Here is a 17,087-nt window from a genome sequence, read left to right as displayed (position 1 = left end):
ACACTCCTTTTGATAGACTTAAAGGGGCAATCTGTAGTTGCTACATCCATTTTTGGATTTATAAATTATATATAACCATTGATTCTTGAAGAATATAAATGCCTCATGAGCTTAGCTGTCTCACACTCCATGAGAACCCAAAATATAAGCCTGTTTTACTCCAATGTTTGTAAACATTGCAAAATGTAAACAAACACTGTATAGCCTCAGAACATGGTTAAAACAATACTTTTTATAAATTTTATATCAACAAAATCATAAAATACTGAGTAGGGCTGGCCACTAAATCCTTAGTTTTGGGGTCATGCTCAGGTAAAACAATTTGGCCAATATATGCTTCCATATTTCCAAGTTCTATTCTTCAAGATCAAGGGGTATAACATTTATTGGAATGACTGGAATTCTGATAGATTTTGTTTTTTTATGTAAAGATATAATTTAATATTATTATTATATGTAGCATTAAGCGATGGGTTAGAAGAAGCCTACATAACCAACCCATAAAGTAACATTTAACATCCATATATGACCAGCTATGTAAACTTTAACATTGATTTATCCGACAATAGATGTCGTTCAATTGGGTAACATACATTTTTGTCTCCTTCTAAAGCCTCATAAGGGGAAAGTAATCTAAAAGTAACAGAATGTAATCAGATTACGTTACTGAGTTTGGGTAATCCAAAAGTTACGTTACTGATTACAATTGCGGACAGGTAACTAGTAACTGTAACGGATTACATTTAGTAAATTGGTAAATACCCAACCCTGCATGTATACCCATATATGTCCAGTTTTTGACGTGGTCAGTTACACAGCTTTTTTGCTGTTCTCATATATGTGCAAATATAGACAGAATGTGTCACACACCCATAATCATTTCACTTGTCATGCATTTCAGACACCTTCTTCGTACCTGAAAAACAACAAGGGACAAGAAAAACTGTGCATATATGGCCTGATATGCTTCATATGGTTTAACAGCTTTTTTTGCTGACATAATGTAATGCCATGCAAATGTTGACAGAATACGTCACTTACACACCCGTTAAGTCCACCATTTGATATGCATTTGAGTTAGTACAGTAGGGCTTTGTGTAAGCGCAGCAGCCCAATCGTTAGTAATGCGATGAATACAACGCTACATCAAAGAGTTTCTATTATATTGACAAGATACTCGAGTGACCGCTCTAACAATGGAAATGCATATCCTCAAATATGGAACGCATGCGGGAGGAGACGAGATCAGGTGGGAACCTTCTAGCCAATGAGAGGGCAGATACGCATACAGGCAAACCGCTGATGTACAGTTTATTTTATTGTATTTTTGTTGCCGAAATGTCACGTGCGTCCAATTCTATCAGTGCATTCGTAACAACCTGAACATTACGAAACGTGTATTCCATTAAATAAGCCTCACGTGGGAAATTAGAAATACATGTTTTTGTTGACCAAATTCGACATTCTCTCATTGAACTCCATTCAAAAAATCCTCTCTACCGTGGTCTTATTTTCGTGGACAGATTTTCAGCGGAGAAAACCCTCTCGTTTCGCCTCTTCCTCTCTGGCTACCTCCACTATATCCTGCCAGGGGCGGAAGTCTGGATTTCTGTTCCAAACAGTAATCATTCCAAAACGGAGTGCGTAGTGTCAGCATCTTTTCGGTCGCCCGCCCGTCATTCGCGGTTACCTTTCCCTTGTCTTCGTCTACATTTACGAATCTTTTGACATGCTTGCTCAGGTTAAATATTGCATCACAGATACGCAATTTTTAACCAACTGGGTGGGTAATAATTTTGCATCGGGATTGTGCGCTGCGCGTGTTTTATTTTTCTTGAGATCTAATCATCAATCACCTGGCTGTGTTTAATCATCTACAACAATTATTTCCTGCCATCGCAGTAGGTCGGCTGTGTAGCCGCCTTTCCAACATAGCAAAGGATTAAGTTACTGCTGGTGGCGGATTATTTTATTGGCTTCCTCTTGTCACGGTGTAGCTTCAGCCTTTTTATCTTTTCCAATTAAAAGGTTGTCTGAAATCGAGGTATAGTAATTGAAAAAATGTCCTTCTCTTTGTAAAACACCTTTGCTATTGTATTTACCTTGCATAATCTCTTAGAACCACACATTATCGACCCTCTTCTCGATCATGTAGGCTACTTAACGTTAGGTTATTTGTCGTCTGTGACATTCATTCCCTAAATTGTATTTTGTGTCCTTATATGGATATTTTCCGACCCATCTTTTAAATTCTTGTTGATGCTGATAATAATGTGCCTTGTGCAGATAATCTATTTGGAAACTACACCTGCCACTCCCACAGGCATTCCTACATTCAAATGATTTGGATGCAAGCCAACGTTTCGTCATGTTATTATAATTTACAAACAATTTGTTACTTTAGAATGTAACATGTTAACACCCTTGATTAGATTATACTGTAGCGTCAACTGTAAAGAATGTGGTATCACCCTGCATAGGCCTATAGAATTACCCCGTCCCCCCTTGTGTTTTGACTGCAGGCGGATCATGCCCTCTTGTCCAGTCAGCCTTGACTGTTCTTTTTAGAACAGACTGACTCACAGTATGGGGGAATTTGGCTGATGTTTACTTGCTTCCTTCTCTCCAGTATTAACATTCATTACATGTTACTGATTAACTGAATAAACAAGTTTGTTGGTCAGTGCCATATCCTGTACTTTGATCTGATGGTGAAAAAAAAAAAAAGTTAAGCTTGACTCTTGAGATTGTAGCCTGCTTGAGGTTGTTCTTAAAAGAACATGGCTCACTTCATTAACTCATTGGCTTAGTAATGACTTGCAAAACTAGCCCCACCAGAGTTTAAATACTTTTTAACCACCACTTGCATGTGACTATTTCAATATACAAGGAGTATACCAAACATTAGTAACATCTTCCAAATATTGAGTTGTATCCCCTTCAATTTGTCGAGGCATGGACTCTACAAGGTGTCAAGCATTCCACAGGGATCCTAGCCCATGTTGACTCCAATGCTTCCCACATTTATCAAGTTGGCTGGATGTCCTTTGGGTGGTGGACCATTCTTGATACACGTGGGAAAAACCAGGCAGTGTTGCAGTTCTTGACACAATCAAACCGGTGCACTTGGCACCTACTACCATACACTGTTCAAAGGCACATCTTTTGCCTTGGTCACCGAATTGACAAAAGTGATCCGCTTGAACGCTCCCAATTTCTCTCTTCACAGTCATGTCGTTCCGAAGAGGTGTGGTCAGACAGAGCAAGTTCAGGCACGTCTTCGCCCAGGCTTGGAAGGCAGAGCACTGCATCGATGACGTCCGAGTGTCCCGTGTCACATGGGACGGGCCCCTCTGCGCTGTGAACCCCAAATTCACCGCAGTTGTCATCGAATCAGGTGGAGGAGGGGCCTTCCTAGTTCTACCGCTCAATAAGGTTTGTGCTAGCCCAATTAAGCATCCACCCAGGGGTTCCTGGAGAAGTTGGTACACTCAAATTTTGCCCCAAATTTTCCAATCAGCCCGCCCGGCCAAAGGAAAGGTGCCATGCATGAGAAATTATTTGAGAAACAGTCGCATGTACTCTGAATGACCTGAAATAATAAATCCCATGTGGGTCTTTCACAGTCAGGCCAACCTAAGCTGTACTGTGCTAGTAGGCTTATAGTAGGCCTACTATTGAAACCGATAAATTATGTTTAAATTAATCAACTAAGTCCAGGTTTCAGATGAGATTATTTTGCTCTCAAAGTCACACTTTTGTAAGAGAAAAACAGCAAAATTGTTGGTCCTAAGTCCATAAAAATGCTTAAACCACCTTAGGAGACCACGTTCGATGTCTGTGAAAACATTTTTATTTTTGAAGTTTGTAGTTACCCTTTAATTAAAGTGCACAGGCACCTAGCACTGTTGCTTGTTTTGCAGTATTTCTGTAGCACATGAGATTGAGTTTGCAAAACAAATGGCCACTTGATTGATGCAAATGATCATATCATTCTGCCAGGTAGGCATCGGCTACTTTGTAGCTAGTTAACATTTAATTAAGAAGACTGTTAGGCCCATCATTAGCATCATTATATTTTTCCTGTTCCTTAATTGTTTGAAACCTGGACGTTTTACTTCATGTTATGAGCCATGTTTTACTTTGCTTCAAAGGAGCCTATAGCCAAAATCCCATTATAGAAACATGGAGGCACTTCCTCATATGCGTTCTCCTGTTCTGTTGGTTTTCTTTCAACTTTCTTTCATTGTGTCGCAGCCAAAGGCGGCATCCCGTTCATATTAGCAACCCATGATAGTTGTTGCATCTTTAGATCTCCCCGCTTTATTTTCTAACGGATGTTTCCATCTCTGTCCATGAAATCGCTCGCATGTGCGAAACATGAACTTTGTTTTCCCGCACATTACATTTTGGAACATTCGCGTGTAGGCCTGTAGCCCTGTGCACATTGCTGCTCCTAAAATGTGAAAAAATTATAGTTTATAAACATTTTAAGCAAAACATTCTGATTTGTTCCATCAGCCTTATTAATTGATACAGCATATACCTCTACTACACTACTTTGATACGCACGGTGGGGATTAAGAAGTGAGTATATGCAATGCCCACTAAAAAATAACTGGGTATATGGGCTCCCGAGTGACGCAGCGGTCTAAGGCATTGCATGTCAGTGCAAGAGGCGACACTACAGTCCCTGGTTCGAATCCAGGCTGAATCACGTCTGGCCGTGATTGGGAGTCCCATAGGGCGGCGCACAATTCGCCCAGCGTTGTCCGGGTTTGGTCGGGGTAGGCCGTCATTGTAAATAAGAATTTGTTCTTAACTGACTTGCCTAGTTAAATAAAAAAAATGGCATATACCTACGGATACCCTCCACTACACCACGGCATCAAACCTCTCAGATGGAAGATAAGGATCAATACCCTAAAAGTGCCTACCTATCTTGATATCCTATTCCTTCAATTTTATGACAAATGTAACAGATTAAAGGCCTATTATTATAATAAACAATTTGCATGTTGAAAAGTAACAATTGCTTATAACACCATTGATACTCCCAACTGATATTGTTTTCAAATAACAGACCACCAGTTGAAAACCACTGACCTGGGGTTTTGTGCTAATCAGATGATGGTGACCATGCCCACCTGCTTCTTTTCCACAGAGTGGCAGAATTGACCAGGCCACACCCACAGTGTGTGGACACGCAGCTCCAGTGCTGGATGTCCAGTGGTGTCCCCATGACGACAACGTCATCGCCAGTGCCTCGGAGGACTGCACTGTAAAGGTAGGTGGTGATGTGAAGGTAGCTGCCCTCTAAAAAGGAAACATAAACAGTTATAGGGTTGCAAAGGGAGGGTATATTACTGGAAACTTTCGACGTTAACTAGTAAACTACCAGAATATTTGTTTTGGGAATTGTATAAGGTGAAATCTAGTGGCCTTTTTGGATACTTCAGATTCTCAGGTGTCTTTAATTATCATGAAGAATATGAGGGTTTCACATCCTTTATATATATATTATTTTACACACTTATTTATTTGACTATGTCTTTGTTGTAAATGTTTTTCCACCAAACTGGTGGCAGTTGTAAAAAATAAATAAAAATAATCTTAGTTGCAGAGTTCATTGAAAATAATGCCATTGTTGATTAGGTACTTTTTTCATTAATTAGGCTATTTTCTCTTGAAACATTTGGTCTATCAACTAGAAACCCATGGACATAAATTACTAAAGTTACCATTGATTATCGATTAATTACCAAATTTACTGAAGATTCTGGTAACTTTGCTAAATTACCGGTAGCTTTGCAACCCTTAGCAGCTCACTATTGTTAATGAGAAAAGGTTCCATACCTTTGCATTGATTGAGATGGGCTGTAAGATGGCATAAAGCTGGATGAATAGTCATAAGTGTTTAAAAAGAGTAAATAACAGATGCGCTGTTCTATGATGGCCTGATGACTACTATCAAGAGGGCATATCTGTGTTGAAAATGCTGCAGATCAGCAGATGCATGCCGATGGGAGGGAGGGTCATCTGTATGCTCTACCTCTGTAACAAAGCGTTGTTATTGGTTGTGTTGTCTATTAAAGGTGTGGCAAATCCCTGACGGAGGGCTGACTGGACCAATGACAGAGCCCGTGGTGACACTGGAGGGCCATAGTAAACGAGTGGGAATCCTAGCCTGGCACCCGACAGCTTTCAATATCCTCCTAACTGCAGGTAACTTAATCTATCTGCACCTCATTGTCGTACGTCAGATAGAGCGACATCGTCTGCACTGATGGTTCGTGGCAACACATGGCAGAGGACAATGTCTTCACCTCAAACAGTGTATGTCTGCCTGCCAGTTTGCACTATCCAGGTCACTATTCATAAGCAATGCCTCCTATGTCAGTGGATGTGTGTGCTTTAAGCTGCAAGGAAAGGTTGACTAGACATATTGATAGTATTGTGACACACGTTGGTCACCACCAGTCATGATAATGTGAGACCGCTTATGCTAGGACTTTGATTTTTATGGTTAATAGGTCCGTAGTCTGAGATAGAGGAAATGTGGTTTTTTTTTAGGGGGAAGTGTTGAATGTAGTCACAACTGCAAATAGACATGCTGATAGTGTTGGGACATAGCTTGGCCACGAGTCATGGTAGCATGTAGTACTAGTCACCCATGTGTTAAACATTGGACCTCCAGAGAAAGGGAATATGTAGTATTCAGTCAGGGGAAACAGTGAGAGTTGAAGGACAGCTTTAAACGTACTGGAGAGGTGTTCCATGACAGACCGTTCAATTCCCAATGCATTATGCAAGCCAGGAATTGAGTATCCCTGCGTTGCAATTAACAGCATGTGCTGCACGTTTAAAGGAGAATGTAGTTAAGGTTAACGGGAAACTGACTATCCTTCAAGAGGGCATCGGAAGGTTTCAAAAGTTAAAAGCAATTGATTTGTCTATGTATGCGTCTGTGTTACTTAGAATGGTATGTCTGAATGTTTAGTCTGTGCCAGTAATTGTATGTTTATGTCTGCATTTTTAGATGTTACCTCTCTCTGTATCCTTTTGATTATTTGAATGTTTTGCATATACATATTTATTGTGGGAACTCTTAAAAAAAACACATGATTTTACCACTTTTATTGAGATCGACGTTTCGGTAAAATAAGCTTGGTAGCGTGCGTTTTTAACCCCTCTTCTGTGAACTTAGTTTTGTCTGTGCTCTCCCAGATTCTGTGTTCATGACTGTTTTTGACTGATGCAACTCTCTCTCATTCTCGCTCTCAGGCTGTGACAACCTGGTGTGCGTGTGGGACGTGGGCACGGGGGAGCTGGTGTACCAGATAGCCGATGCCCACCCAGACCTGATCTACAGTGTGAGCTGGAACCGGGAGGGCAGTGCCATCTGCACTGTGTGCAAGGACAAGGCGCTGCGTGTCATCGACCCGCGACGGGGGACCGTCCTCAAGGTGCTTCCTGTCTAGCCCATGAATGACACGCATGCAAATTAATTGAAATAAGTCAAATTAATAGTACCAAATACCATAACTTCCCTTATTATTACACACAGGAGACCAAAGCAAATAAGCACCACCTTGTTCACATAATGTCCTTCCTTTGAAAGAAAGTGACCTTTGCCCTGCTAAATTGGCTGCAGCTAATCAGCACTTGTAAATACAGCATATTTGATACAGTGCCTTCAGAAAGTATTCAGACCCCTTGACTTTTTCCACATTTTGTTAGGTTACAGCTTTATTCTAAAATGGATTAAAATGTTTTTTTTCTCATCAATCTACACACAATAAATACCCCATATTGACAAAGCAAAAAAAGAAATATCACATTTACATAGGTATTCAGACCCTTTACTCAGTACTTTGTTGAAGCACCTTGGCAGCAATTACAGGCTTGAGTCTTCTTGGGTATGACGCTTCAAGCTTGGCACACCTATATTTGGGGAGTTTCTCCCATTCTTCTCTGCAGATCCTCTCAAGATCTGTCAGGTTGGATGGGGAATGTTGCTGCACAGATATTTTCAAGGCTCTTCAGAGATAATAAATTGGGTTCGGGCTCTGGCTGGGCCACTCAAGGACATTCAGAGACTTGTCCCAAAGCTTATGGTTGTTGTCCTCTTGGAAGGTGAACCTTCGCCCCAGTCTGAGGTCCTGAGCGCTCTGGAGCACGTTTTCATCAAGGATCTCTCTGTACTTTGCAACGTTCATCTTTCCCTCGATCCTGACTAGTCTTCCAGTCCCTGCCGCTGAAAAACACCCCCACAGCATGATGCTGCCACCACCAGGCTTCACCGTAAGGATGGTGCCAGGTTTCCTCCAGACATGACACTTGACATTCAGGCCAAAGAACTAAATCTTGTTTCATCAGACCAGATAATCTTGTTTCTCATGGTCTGAGAGTCTTTAGGTGCCTTTTGGAGAAACTCCAAGCGGGCTGTCATGTGCCTTTTACTGAGGCGTGGCATCCGGCTGGCCAATCTACCATAAAGGCCTGATTGGTGTAGTGTTGCAGAGATGGTTGTCCTTCTGGAAGGTTCTCCCATCTCCACAGAGGAACTCTTGAGCTCAGACTGACCATGGGGTTCTTGGTCACCTCCCTGACCAAGGCTCTTCTCCCTCGATTGCTCAGTTTGTCCTGGCGGCCAGCTCTAGGAAGAGTCTTGGTGGTTTCAAACTTCTTCCATTTAAGAATGATGGAGGCCACTGTGTTCTTGGGGACCTGCAATGCTGCAGGCATTTTTTGGTACCCTTTCCCAGATCTGTGCCTCGACACAATCCTGTCTCGGAGCTCTACGGACATTTCCTTCGACCTCATGGCTTGGTTTTTGCTCTGACATGCACTGTCAACTGTGTGCCTTTCCAAATCATGTCCAATCAATTGATTTTACCACCGGTGGACTCCAAGTTGTAGAAACATCTCAAGGATGATCAATGGAAACAGGATGCACCTGAGCTCAATTTGGGGTCTCATAACAAAGAGTCTGAATACTTATGTAAATAAGGTATTTGTTTTAAAAATTTTATTAATTAGCAAAAAACTTATATAAACATGTTTTCGCTTTGTCACTATTGGGTATTGTGTTTAGATTGCTGAGGATTTAACATTTTTTTAAATCCATTTTAGAATAAGGCTGTAACGTAACAATGTGGAAAAAGTCAAGGGGTCTGAATACTTTCCGAAGCCACTGTATGTCTACATTAACTACAGTCTACTGGCTGTACATAAGATGACTTATTGACATTGACTCTACCTTCCCTTATAACACCTGTGATGATGTTGTGTGTGTGTCTCAGGTGAAAGAGAAGGTCCATGACGGCACCAGGCCCATGAGGGCCGTGTTCCTCTCCGACGGGAAGATCCTGACCACCGGATTCAGCCGCATGAGCGAGAGGCAGCTAGCCTTGTGGGATACGGTACGGCGGCTAGGTGGATACATGTCATTAACAGGACTTTGCAGAGTCTTATGGGAGTGTATGGGACGTTGACGCCTCAGAAATGATGCTCTGACTGTATGGTAGAGGAGAGTGTTGAGCTAAGGTATCATGACAGTACAGGTCAGGTCAACCTGTTTATTTTCAGTTGACTCAACTCACACAGCACTGAGGGGTTCGCTACACACAGTGACCAGATATTCTAATGATTGTATCTGTGTGTTGCAGAGGGATATGTCTGAGCCAATGGCAGTGCAGGAGATGGACACCAGTAATGGCGTTCTCCTCCCCTACTATGACCCTGACACCAACATGGTCTACCTGTGTGGAAAGGTACAGTACACCTGTTTCTGACCACATTTTCAATAACAAATTCAGCTGGTGTCATATGATCAGATCTCCCCACCGGATGTTTGGTTTAGCCCCGTTTATCTGTTGATCACTCTCAGGGGGACTGTACCATCCGGTACTTTGAGGTGACGGACGAATCGCCCTATGTCCACTTCCTCAGCCTGTACAGCAGTAAAGAGCCCCAGCGAGGAGCAGGCTTTCTCAGCAAGAGGGGCGTGGACGTCAACAAGTGTGAGATTGCCAGGTGAACAGGTTTTTCAGCATGTCTTTATGATTATTACTTGACTTGTTTTTCTGTGTATTTACAGTGTATTTTGCTCTCTTTTTCACCCCTCAATTCCACCTAATACGTTCCCTCTTTCATGCCCTCCCACTGTAAATCATTTATTTCATTCATTCATTCACTGTCTTTCATTCTTTCATTCACTATTTCTTTCTCTTTTTCTCTCTTGCTCTTTCTCTCTCTCATTGCAGGTTCTACAAACTGCACGAAAGGAAAGTAGAGCCCATTTCTATGACGGTACCACGGAAGGTAAGCTGCCATGCACACAATTTGAAACAGAAGGCCTTCTTCATTTATGACTATGTTCAAATAGCCATACTAGAACCCCAATTACTAGCATGCCCAGAACATTGCTAATGTGGATATTGGAACCAGTCAAGCTTGACTGAATTTGACTTAAAACGCTCTCCCTGTGACCCCCTCCCTCTCTTGCCACCTCAGTCAGACCTGTTCCAGGGGGACCTATACCCGGACACGGCCAGCGTGGAGCCCTCCCTTCTGGCCGAGGACTGGATTGCCGGGCAGGATGCGCCGCCCCTGCTGGTCTCTCTGAGCGGTGGCTACGTGGGCGCCCCCTCCAAGAACAGGGACACCCTCCGCAACAAGCCCAAGCTGTCGTCACAGGGCTCCGGGACAGACTCTCCCCCAGTCCCCCAGCAGGCTGCCATGCCCACCGCAACAACCAGGGAGCCAGAGAACGAGGGGGTGGTGCAGCAGAGGGTCACTCAAGGAGAAGGAGCATCCGATAGGGTGAAAAGAGAGGTGAGAATGGAGTTTGGGTGTAGGTGGGTATAGCAGTAGGCATAGTAGGGGTGTATTCACTAGTGCAAACCGTAGCAAAACGTTTTGTAACCGACAACGTTTTGCAACAAGAGCGAGAGTTTCTTATTGGTCAAGTTCAGGTAGTCCCTCCCTGTTTTGGTCTGTTTTCTTCCGTTTTGGTATGAATAAGAGGTTAGAGATGTAGGTATGAGTACGACATAGAAGTGCCAGAAAAGTGTTGAGTAGACTTGTGTAGTGCCTTGTGGATTTAGGATGTTATCATGGACAATACCAGTCAAAAGTTTGGACACACCTACTCATTCAAGGGTTTTTCTTTATTACTATTTTCTACATTGTAGAATAATAGTGAAGACATCAACACTATGAAATAACACATGGCATCATGTAGTAAACAAAAAAGTGTTAAACAAATAAAATAATATTTTATATTCTTCAAAGTAGCCAAACTTTGCCTTGATGACAACTTTGCACACTTTTGGCATTCTCTCAACCAGCTTTATGAGGAATGCTTTTCCAACAGTCTTAAAGGAGTTCCCACATATGCTTAGCACTAGTTGGCTGCTTTTCCTTCACTCTGCGGTCCAACTCATCCCAAACCATCTCAATTGGATTGAGGTCAGGTGATTGTGGAGGCCAGGTCATCTGTTGCAGCACTCCATCACTCTCCTTCTTGGTCAAATAGCCCTTACACAGCTTGGAAGTTATGTTGGGTCATTGTCCTGTTGAAAAACAAATTATAGTCCCACTAAGCGCAAACCAGATGGGATGGCATATCGCTGCAGAATGCTGTGGTAGCCATGCTGCTTAAGTGTGCCTTGAATTCTAAATAAATCACTGACAGTGTCACCAGCAAAGCACCATCACACCTCCTCCTCCATGCTTCATGGTGGGAACAACACATGCGGAGATCATCCGTTTAGCTACTCTGCGTCTCACAAAGACACAGCGGTTGGAACCAAAAAGCTCAAATTTGGACTCATCAGACCAAAGGACAGATTTCCACCGGTCTAATGTCCATTGCTCGTGTTTCTTGGCCCAAGCAAGTCTTCTCTTCTTATTGGTGTCCTTTAGTAGTAGTTTCTTTGCAGCAATTCGACCATGAAGGCCTGATTCACCCAGTCTCCTCTGAACAGTTGATGTTGAGATGTGTGTTACTTGAACTCTGTGAAGCATTTATTTGGGCTGCAATCGAGGTGCAGTTAAATTAATTTGAGTTAACTTCTGCAGCAGAGGTACCTCTGGGTCTTCCTTTCCTGTGGCGGTCCTCATGAGAGCCAGTTTCATCATAGCGCTTGATGGTTTTTGCGACTGCACTTGAAGAAACTTTCAAAGTTCTTGAAATGTTCCGTATTGAATGACCTTCATGTCTTAAAGTAATTGTAACCGATGTGAAATGGCAAGTTAGTTGGCGGTGGTGCGCGCAAATAGCGTTTCAATCGGTGACGTCACTCGCTCTGAGACTTGAAGTAGGGTTTCCCCTTGCGTTGCAAGGGCCGCGGCTTTTGTGGCGCGATGGGTAACGATGCTTCGTGGGGTGTCAGTTGTTGATGTGTGCAAGGGTCCCTGGTTCGAGCCCGGGTTAGGGCGAAGAGAGGGACGGAACCTACACTGTTACATAATGATGGACTGTTGTTTCTCTTTTCTTATTTGAGCTGTTCTTGCCATAATATGGACTTTTTACCAAATAGGGCTAACTTCTGTATACCACACCTACCTGGTCACAACACAACTGATTGTCTCAAACGCATTAGGAAGAAAAGAAATTCCACAAATTAACTTTTAACAAGGCACACGTGTTAATTGAAATGCATTCCAGGTGACTACCTCATGAAGCTGATTTAAAGAATGCTAAGAGTGTGCAAATGGTGGCTACTTTGAAGAATATAAAATATATTTTGATTTGTTTAACACTTTTTTTGATTACTACATGATTTCATAGTTTTGATGTCTTTACTATTATTCTACAATGTAGAAAATAGTACAAATAACGAAAAACCCTTGAATGAGTAGGTCTGTCCAAACTTTTGACTGCTACTGTATGTGACTACATTCTCCCTCTTAACCTCCATCTCGCCCTATCCATCCATCCCTCTTCCCCACTCCAGGAGGAAGTGCTGAGCGAGGTGCTAGCGGAGGTGAAGGCCCTACGTTCGGTGGTCTTGGCCCAGGGCCAAAGGATCGAGCTGCTGGAGAGGCAGCTGGCCCGCATCGAGGACGGGGACGTCTGATTGGCCGAGGGGCGTCACCACTACACCCAAAGGGCGTTCTTACTAAAACTCCATAGACCATAGCCTTACTAGAATCAACAACAGTACCTTAAGCTGTGTGTGTGTGGGAGGATGTAGTGAAGTGTAGCTGAGTTACTAAACTGTGTGAATCACAGAGGGGTCAAGAATAAGGTGAACTATTATAGTGAAGGTGTACAGAGAACAATTGGATTCTGCGGGTGAATCTCAATTGTATTTCCTCGTGTCCTCCGCTCTCCTCGCCTCCTCAAAACGCGTTGGAGAAGGTCAGAGGTTCCTACCCTCGAACCTTCTCCTCCAATGCATTTTGAGAAGGAGGCGAGAAGAGAGGACACAGGGACAGAAGGAAACACCATTTAGATGCACCCTGCAACTCTTTAGATGCTGATTCAGTTGGATAGTGGTGATATAGGATGAAGGGGGATAATCTGCATAGGACTTCCATACTGCAGTAAGATATGTTACTGTTTTTTATTAAGGAGCGTTGATGGTGACACTATTTGAAGGTGTATACATTTAAGTATCCAATATTGTGTATCACTACAAAACTTAAGACATGAGGATTCAATTGTAGCCTACTCACGAATCCTTATGCCATACAGTATGACAACTGGCACAAATGTTAATTTGGCACATTTACAAAATGGCACGTCTGTCTACATTATTTTGTATAATATGAATACACCCTCAACAAGTGTTATCAAGTAGATAGGCAGATCATTTACAGTTGCGCTCATTGAAGCACTCACATTGTGAATCCGTTAGGGATTGTTTAATCGGGTAGTTAGAGCTGCTAACCGTGATGCATATCAAACGTCATACTCCAGTTTATTATTTGTAGTTATACATTTGTACATGTGTGCATCTATACATTATTTTTCCATTCCATCATAGGAATCTCTTACCCTAGATTAGCTGAAGAGATGAAGTCAGACCATTGGTATTATCAATACAAGCGTATATGCTAAAATGGATATATACTGTTTACAAAACTGCACTGGTTAATTGCGATTGGATAAGTTGTATGAAACTGTGCTGTATGGCGCCTATATCGACATATAAAGAAAAAACATTGGTCAATATCCAAATAATGTTGATTTTGATATGGGGCTTTTTCTTACAAATGATGTGAAGGACTTGAGTTGGAGGTACCTTAAATGATTGCTATCATGTATGTTGTTAATCTCTTGTGTGATTTGTATTTAAATTGTTTGCGTTCGAAGAGGTAACACTAAATTTGTGCTCTCCAACTTAAGTTGTCTTAGGTGAATGATCCCCCTTTGGTGAAGCCAAAAGCAGACTGACTAGCAACATGCAGTATAATTTGTCACAAGGTGTTGTAAACTCCAATGACAGTTTATAACAGGGAGTTCAAGTAAAGTGTTACCTCAGAAAATGTGTTCTGAGTAGAACAAACTTAATATCATACCATTTTAAATCATAGCAGTTCTATGAGTGTCATGAGGCACATAACTAAAGAAAGTTGCAATGAAATTTGAGGATGAGTTTTTTTTTTACTGTGTGAATGATGTTTTCCAAGTCAGTAGAACTAAATATAATCGTTTTAGACCAGTGGTATTCAAACTTTTTTAGCTGGGACCCCATTTTTTTTCTGCAAGTATTTCTCACGACCCTACCCCGAAAACTAATAACAACCTTTAAAATCTGTACATTATGATTTTTACATGCACAACCATCCACAATACATTTACCCAATAAAATTGTATTTTTCAAATTATCTTTCTCAAAGTTTGTATATTGTCCCATACAATAATCTGTAATCTTACCCCCAAAAATGTGTCAAATAATGAACACCGATTTGACACCGATTTTTGAATACCACTGTCTTAGACTAATATAGCAGCTGTGGTTTGTATTTGAAGATAGGAAAGAAAGGGCAAACAATGCTCAACTGTTAGACGGAACTGAAAAATAATAGTTCACTGTGTTACATTTAGATTTTTTGCATTTGTAAGCTGTTTATACTGCACCGCTTTGCAGCCCTCGGGTACAGTTCATATCTAGCCTTATCCCAGATCTGCTTTTGGCTGTATTGTCGACAACGACCACAGGAGTTGGCGAGACGGCACAAATGGGTCTGGGACCAGGCTAGTTCACATCAAGCTCATCACATTACTAATTTATTTACTAGATTAATATTTATTTATGCACTGTCATACTACACATGTTTTGTGTGGTTGTGAACCAATAGGGGATGAAAATGACACTCCACTGTGCGACTCTTCCAATAAACAGTCCTTCCTCTTTTGCGGTTGTAGAATGACCACTTATTAACCCTCTCAGGTCACATGACAGGAAGTCTTAGCTGTCATTGAAAAGTGAGTATACAAAACATTAGGGACACCTGCTCTTTCCGTGAATCCTGGTGAACACTATGATCCCTTATTGATGTCACTTCAATCAGTTTAGATGAAGGGGAGAAGACCGATTAAAGAAGGATTTTTCAGACTTGGGTTGTGAATGTGTGCCATTCAGAGGGTGAATGGGCAAGACAAAAGATTTAAGTCCCTTTGAATGGGGTATGGTAGTAAGTGCCAGGCTCACCGGTTTGACTGTGTCAAGAACTGCAACGCTGCTGGGTTTTTCACTCTCAACAGTTTCCCGTGTATCAAGAATGGTCCATCACCCAAAGGACATCCAGCCAACTTGAAACAACTGTGGGAAGCATTGGAGTCAACATGAGCCAGCATCCCTGTGGAACGCCTTCGACACCTTGTAGAGTCCATGCCCTGACGAATTGAGGCTGTTCTGAGGGCAAAAGGGGGTGCAACTCAATATTAGGAAGGTGTCCCTAATGTTTTGTGCACTCAGTGTTTACAACCAGTAGTACAATTATTTTGTTTCATATCAAACACAGATCATGAATGTTTATGATACATTGTGTAACAGTGGTTATCTTGTGTTATCATACAGGGTAAAGCAAGCATGTTACTAAGGCTGTTCTGATTGGTTCCTCAGAGAAGGGGGCTTCTTCGAAAATAAGAAAATGAGAGTCTTTGGAAAGAACTCAATGAAATTCTGCATTACAAATGGACCATCAAGTGTAGTCCTCCCACAACATTATTGCTGAAATTAAATAAAACTCATTTAAGAGATCATACAGTGCATTTGTTAGTAGGTTTTAAACATACAGAATCTGTATGGTTCCCCAGTAGCTTCTGGTGTTGTGTTTGTACGAGCCAGTAGAGCACATAACAGGATGTGGTTCAAGGCTGAAAGCACATCAGCTCTGTGCATTTCTTTTGAACCTGCCCATGTTCCATCATTCACTTCCTGCTTCTGGGCTCTGCAGTGTCAGCTGTGTGGTTCTGCACTTCAGCGAACAAACTCAACTTTAACTATGCATTGACTGTTTAATTTTTTTTTTTAAAGATGTCTAAATATTATTTGTGTAAGTCTGGATAGAACAAAATGGGACCTGGTGCAACTCAAATGTTTAGGCTGCATTGTGAGAGTTGGTGTTTATTAGCAGAATCAGTAGGTCCAGTTACATTAATCCACTTTATTTTACATTACAGTCATTTAGCAGATGCTCTTATCCAGAGCAACTTACAGTAGTGAACGCATACATTTCAACCATTTTTTTATTTAAAAAAATAAATAATTTAGTACTGGTCCCCCTGTTTTTTTCCATACTGGTCCTCCATGGGAATTGAACCCACAACCCTGGCATTGCAAACACCATGCTCTACCAACTGAGCCACACGGGACTGCAATTACTTGCTCACTTTATGCATTTTTTAACTTTGCAGGTACAGTATGTTCATACTGTAGGTGTGTTCCTTTGCAGCTGTTAACTTCCTATGGCTGTACAAATACATTCCATAGCATATTGGAGACATATTAGAAAAGGTTTACTTGAAAAGTAACCAAACCACAACCTTACCCTGTACACCAACTGTCACACCTTCTGTCATACATGAAAGCACACTACACCTTCCTCTTTCTATATTTGGGTAC

General features: G+C 41.8%; 1 protein-coding gene across 1 annotated transcript; it reads left to right on the top strand.

Annotated features, from left to right (window-relative positions):
* Positions 1-1,583: 1,583 nt before the first annotated feature.
* LOC106577574 (coronin-1B) lies at positions 1,584-15,374 on the top strand. Its single transcript, XM_014155734.2, has 11 exons — positions 1,584-2,044; positions 3,230-3,435; positions 5,165-5,287; positions 6,096-6,225; positions 7,285-7,466; positions 9,306-9,425; positions 9,672-9,776; positions 9,893-10,038; positions 10,269-10,326; positions 10,519-10,839; positions 12,966-15,374. Exons 2-11 carry the CDS (start codon positions 3,232-3,234, stop codon positions 13,086-13,088), a joined length of 1,512 nt encoding a protein of 503 aa, XP_014011209.1. The 5' UTR covers positions 1,584-2,044; positions 3,230-3,231; the 3' UTR covers positions 13,089-15,374.
* Positions 15,375-17,087: the final 1,713 nt, after the last annotated feature.

The sequence above is a fragment of the Salmo salar genome, chromosome ssa18 (assembly GCF_905237065.1).
Source record: "Salmo salar chromosome ssa18, Ssal_v3.1, whole genome shotgun sequence".
In the NCBI taxonomy this organism is placed as follows: Eukaryota; Metazoa; Chordata; class Actinopteri; order Salmoniformes; family Salmonidae; genus Salmo; species Salmo salar.
Note: the sequence above shows the minus strand (reverse complement) of the source record. Positions and strands in the feature narration are given on the sequence as shown.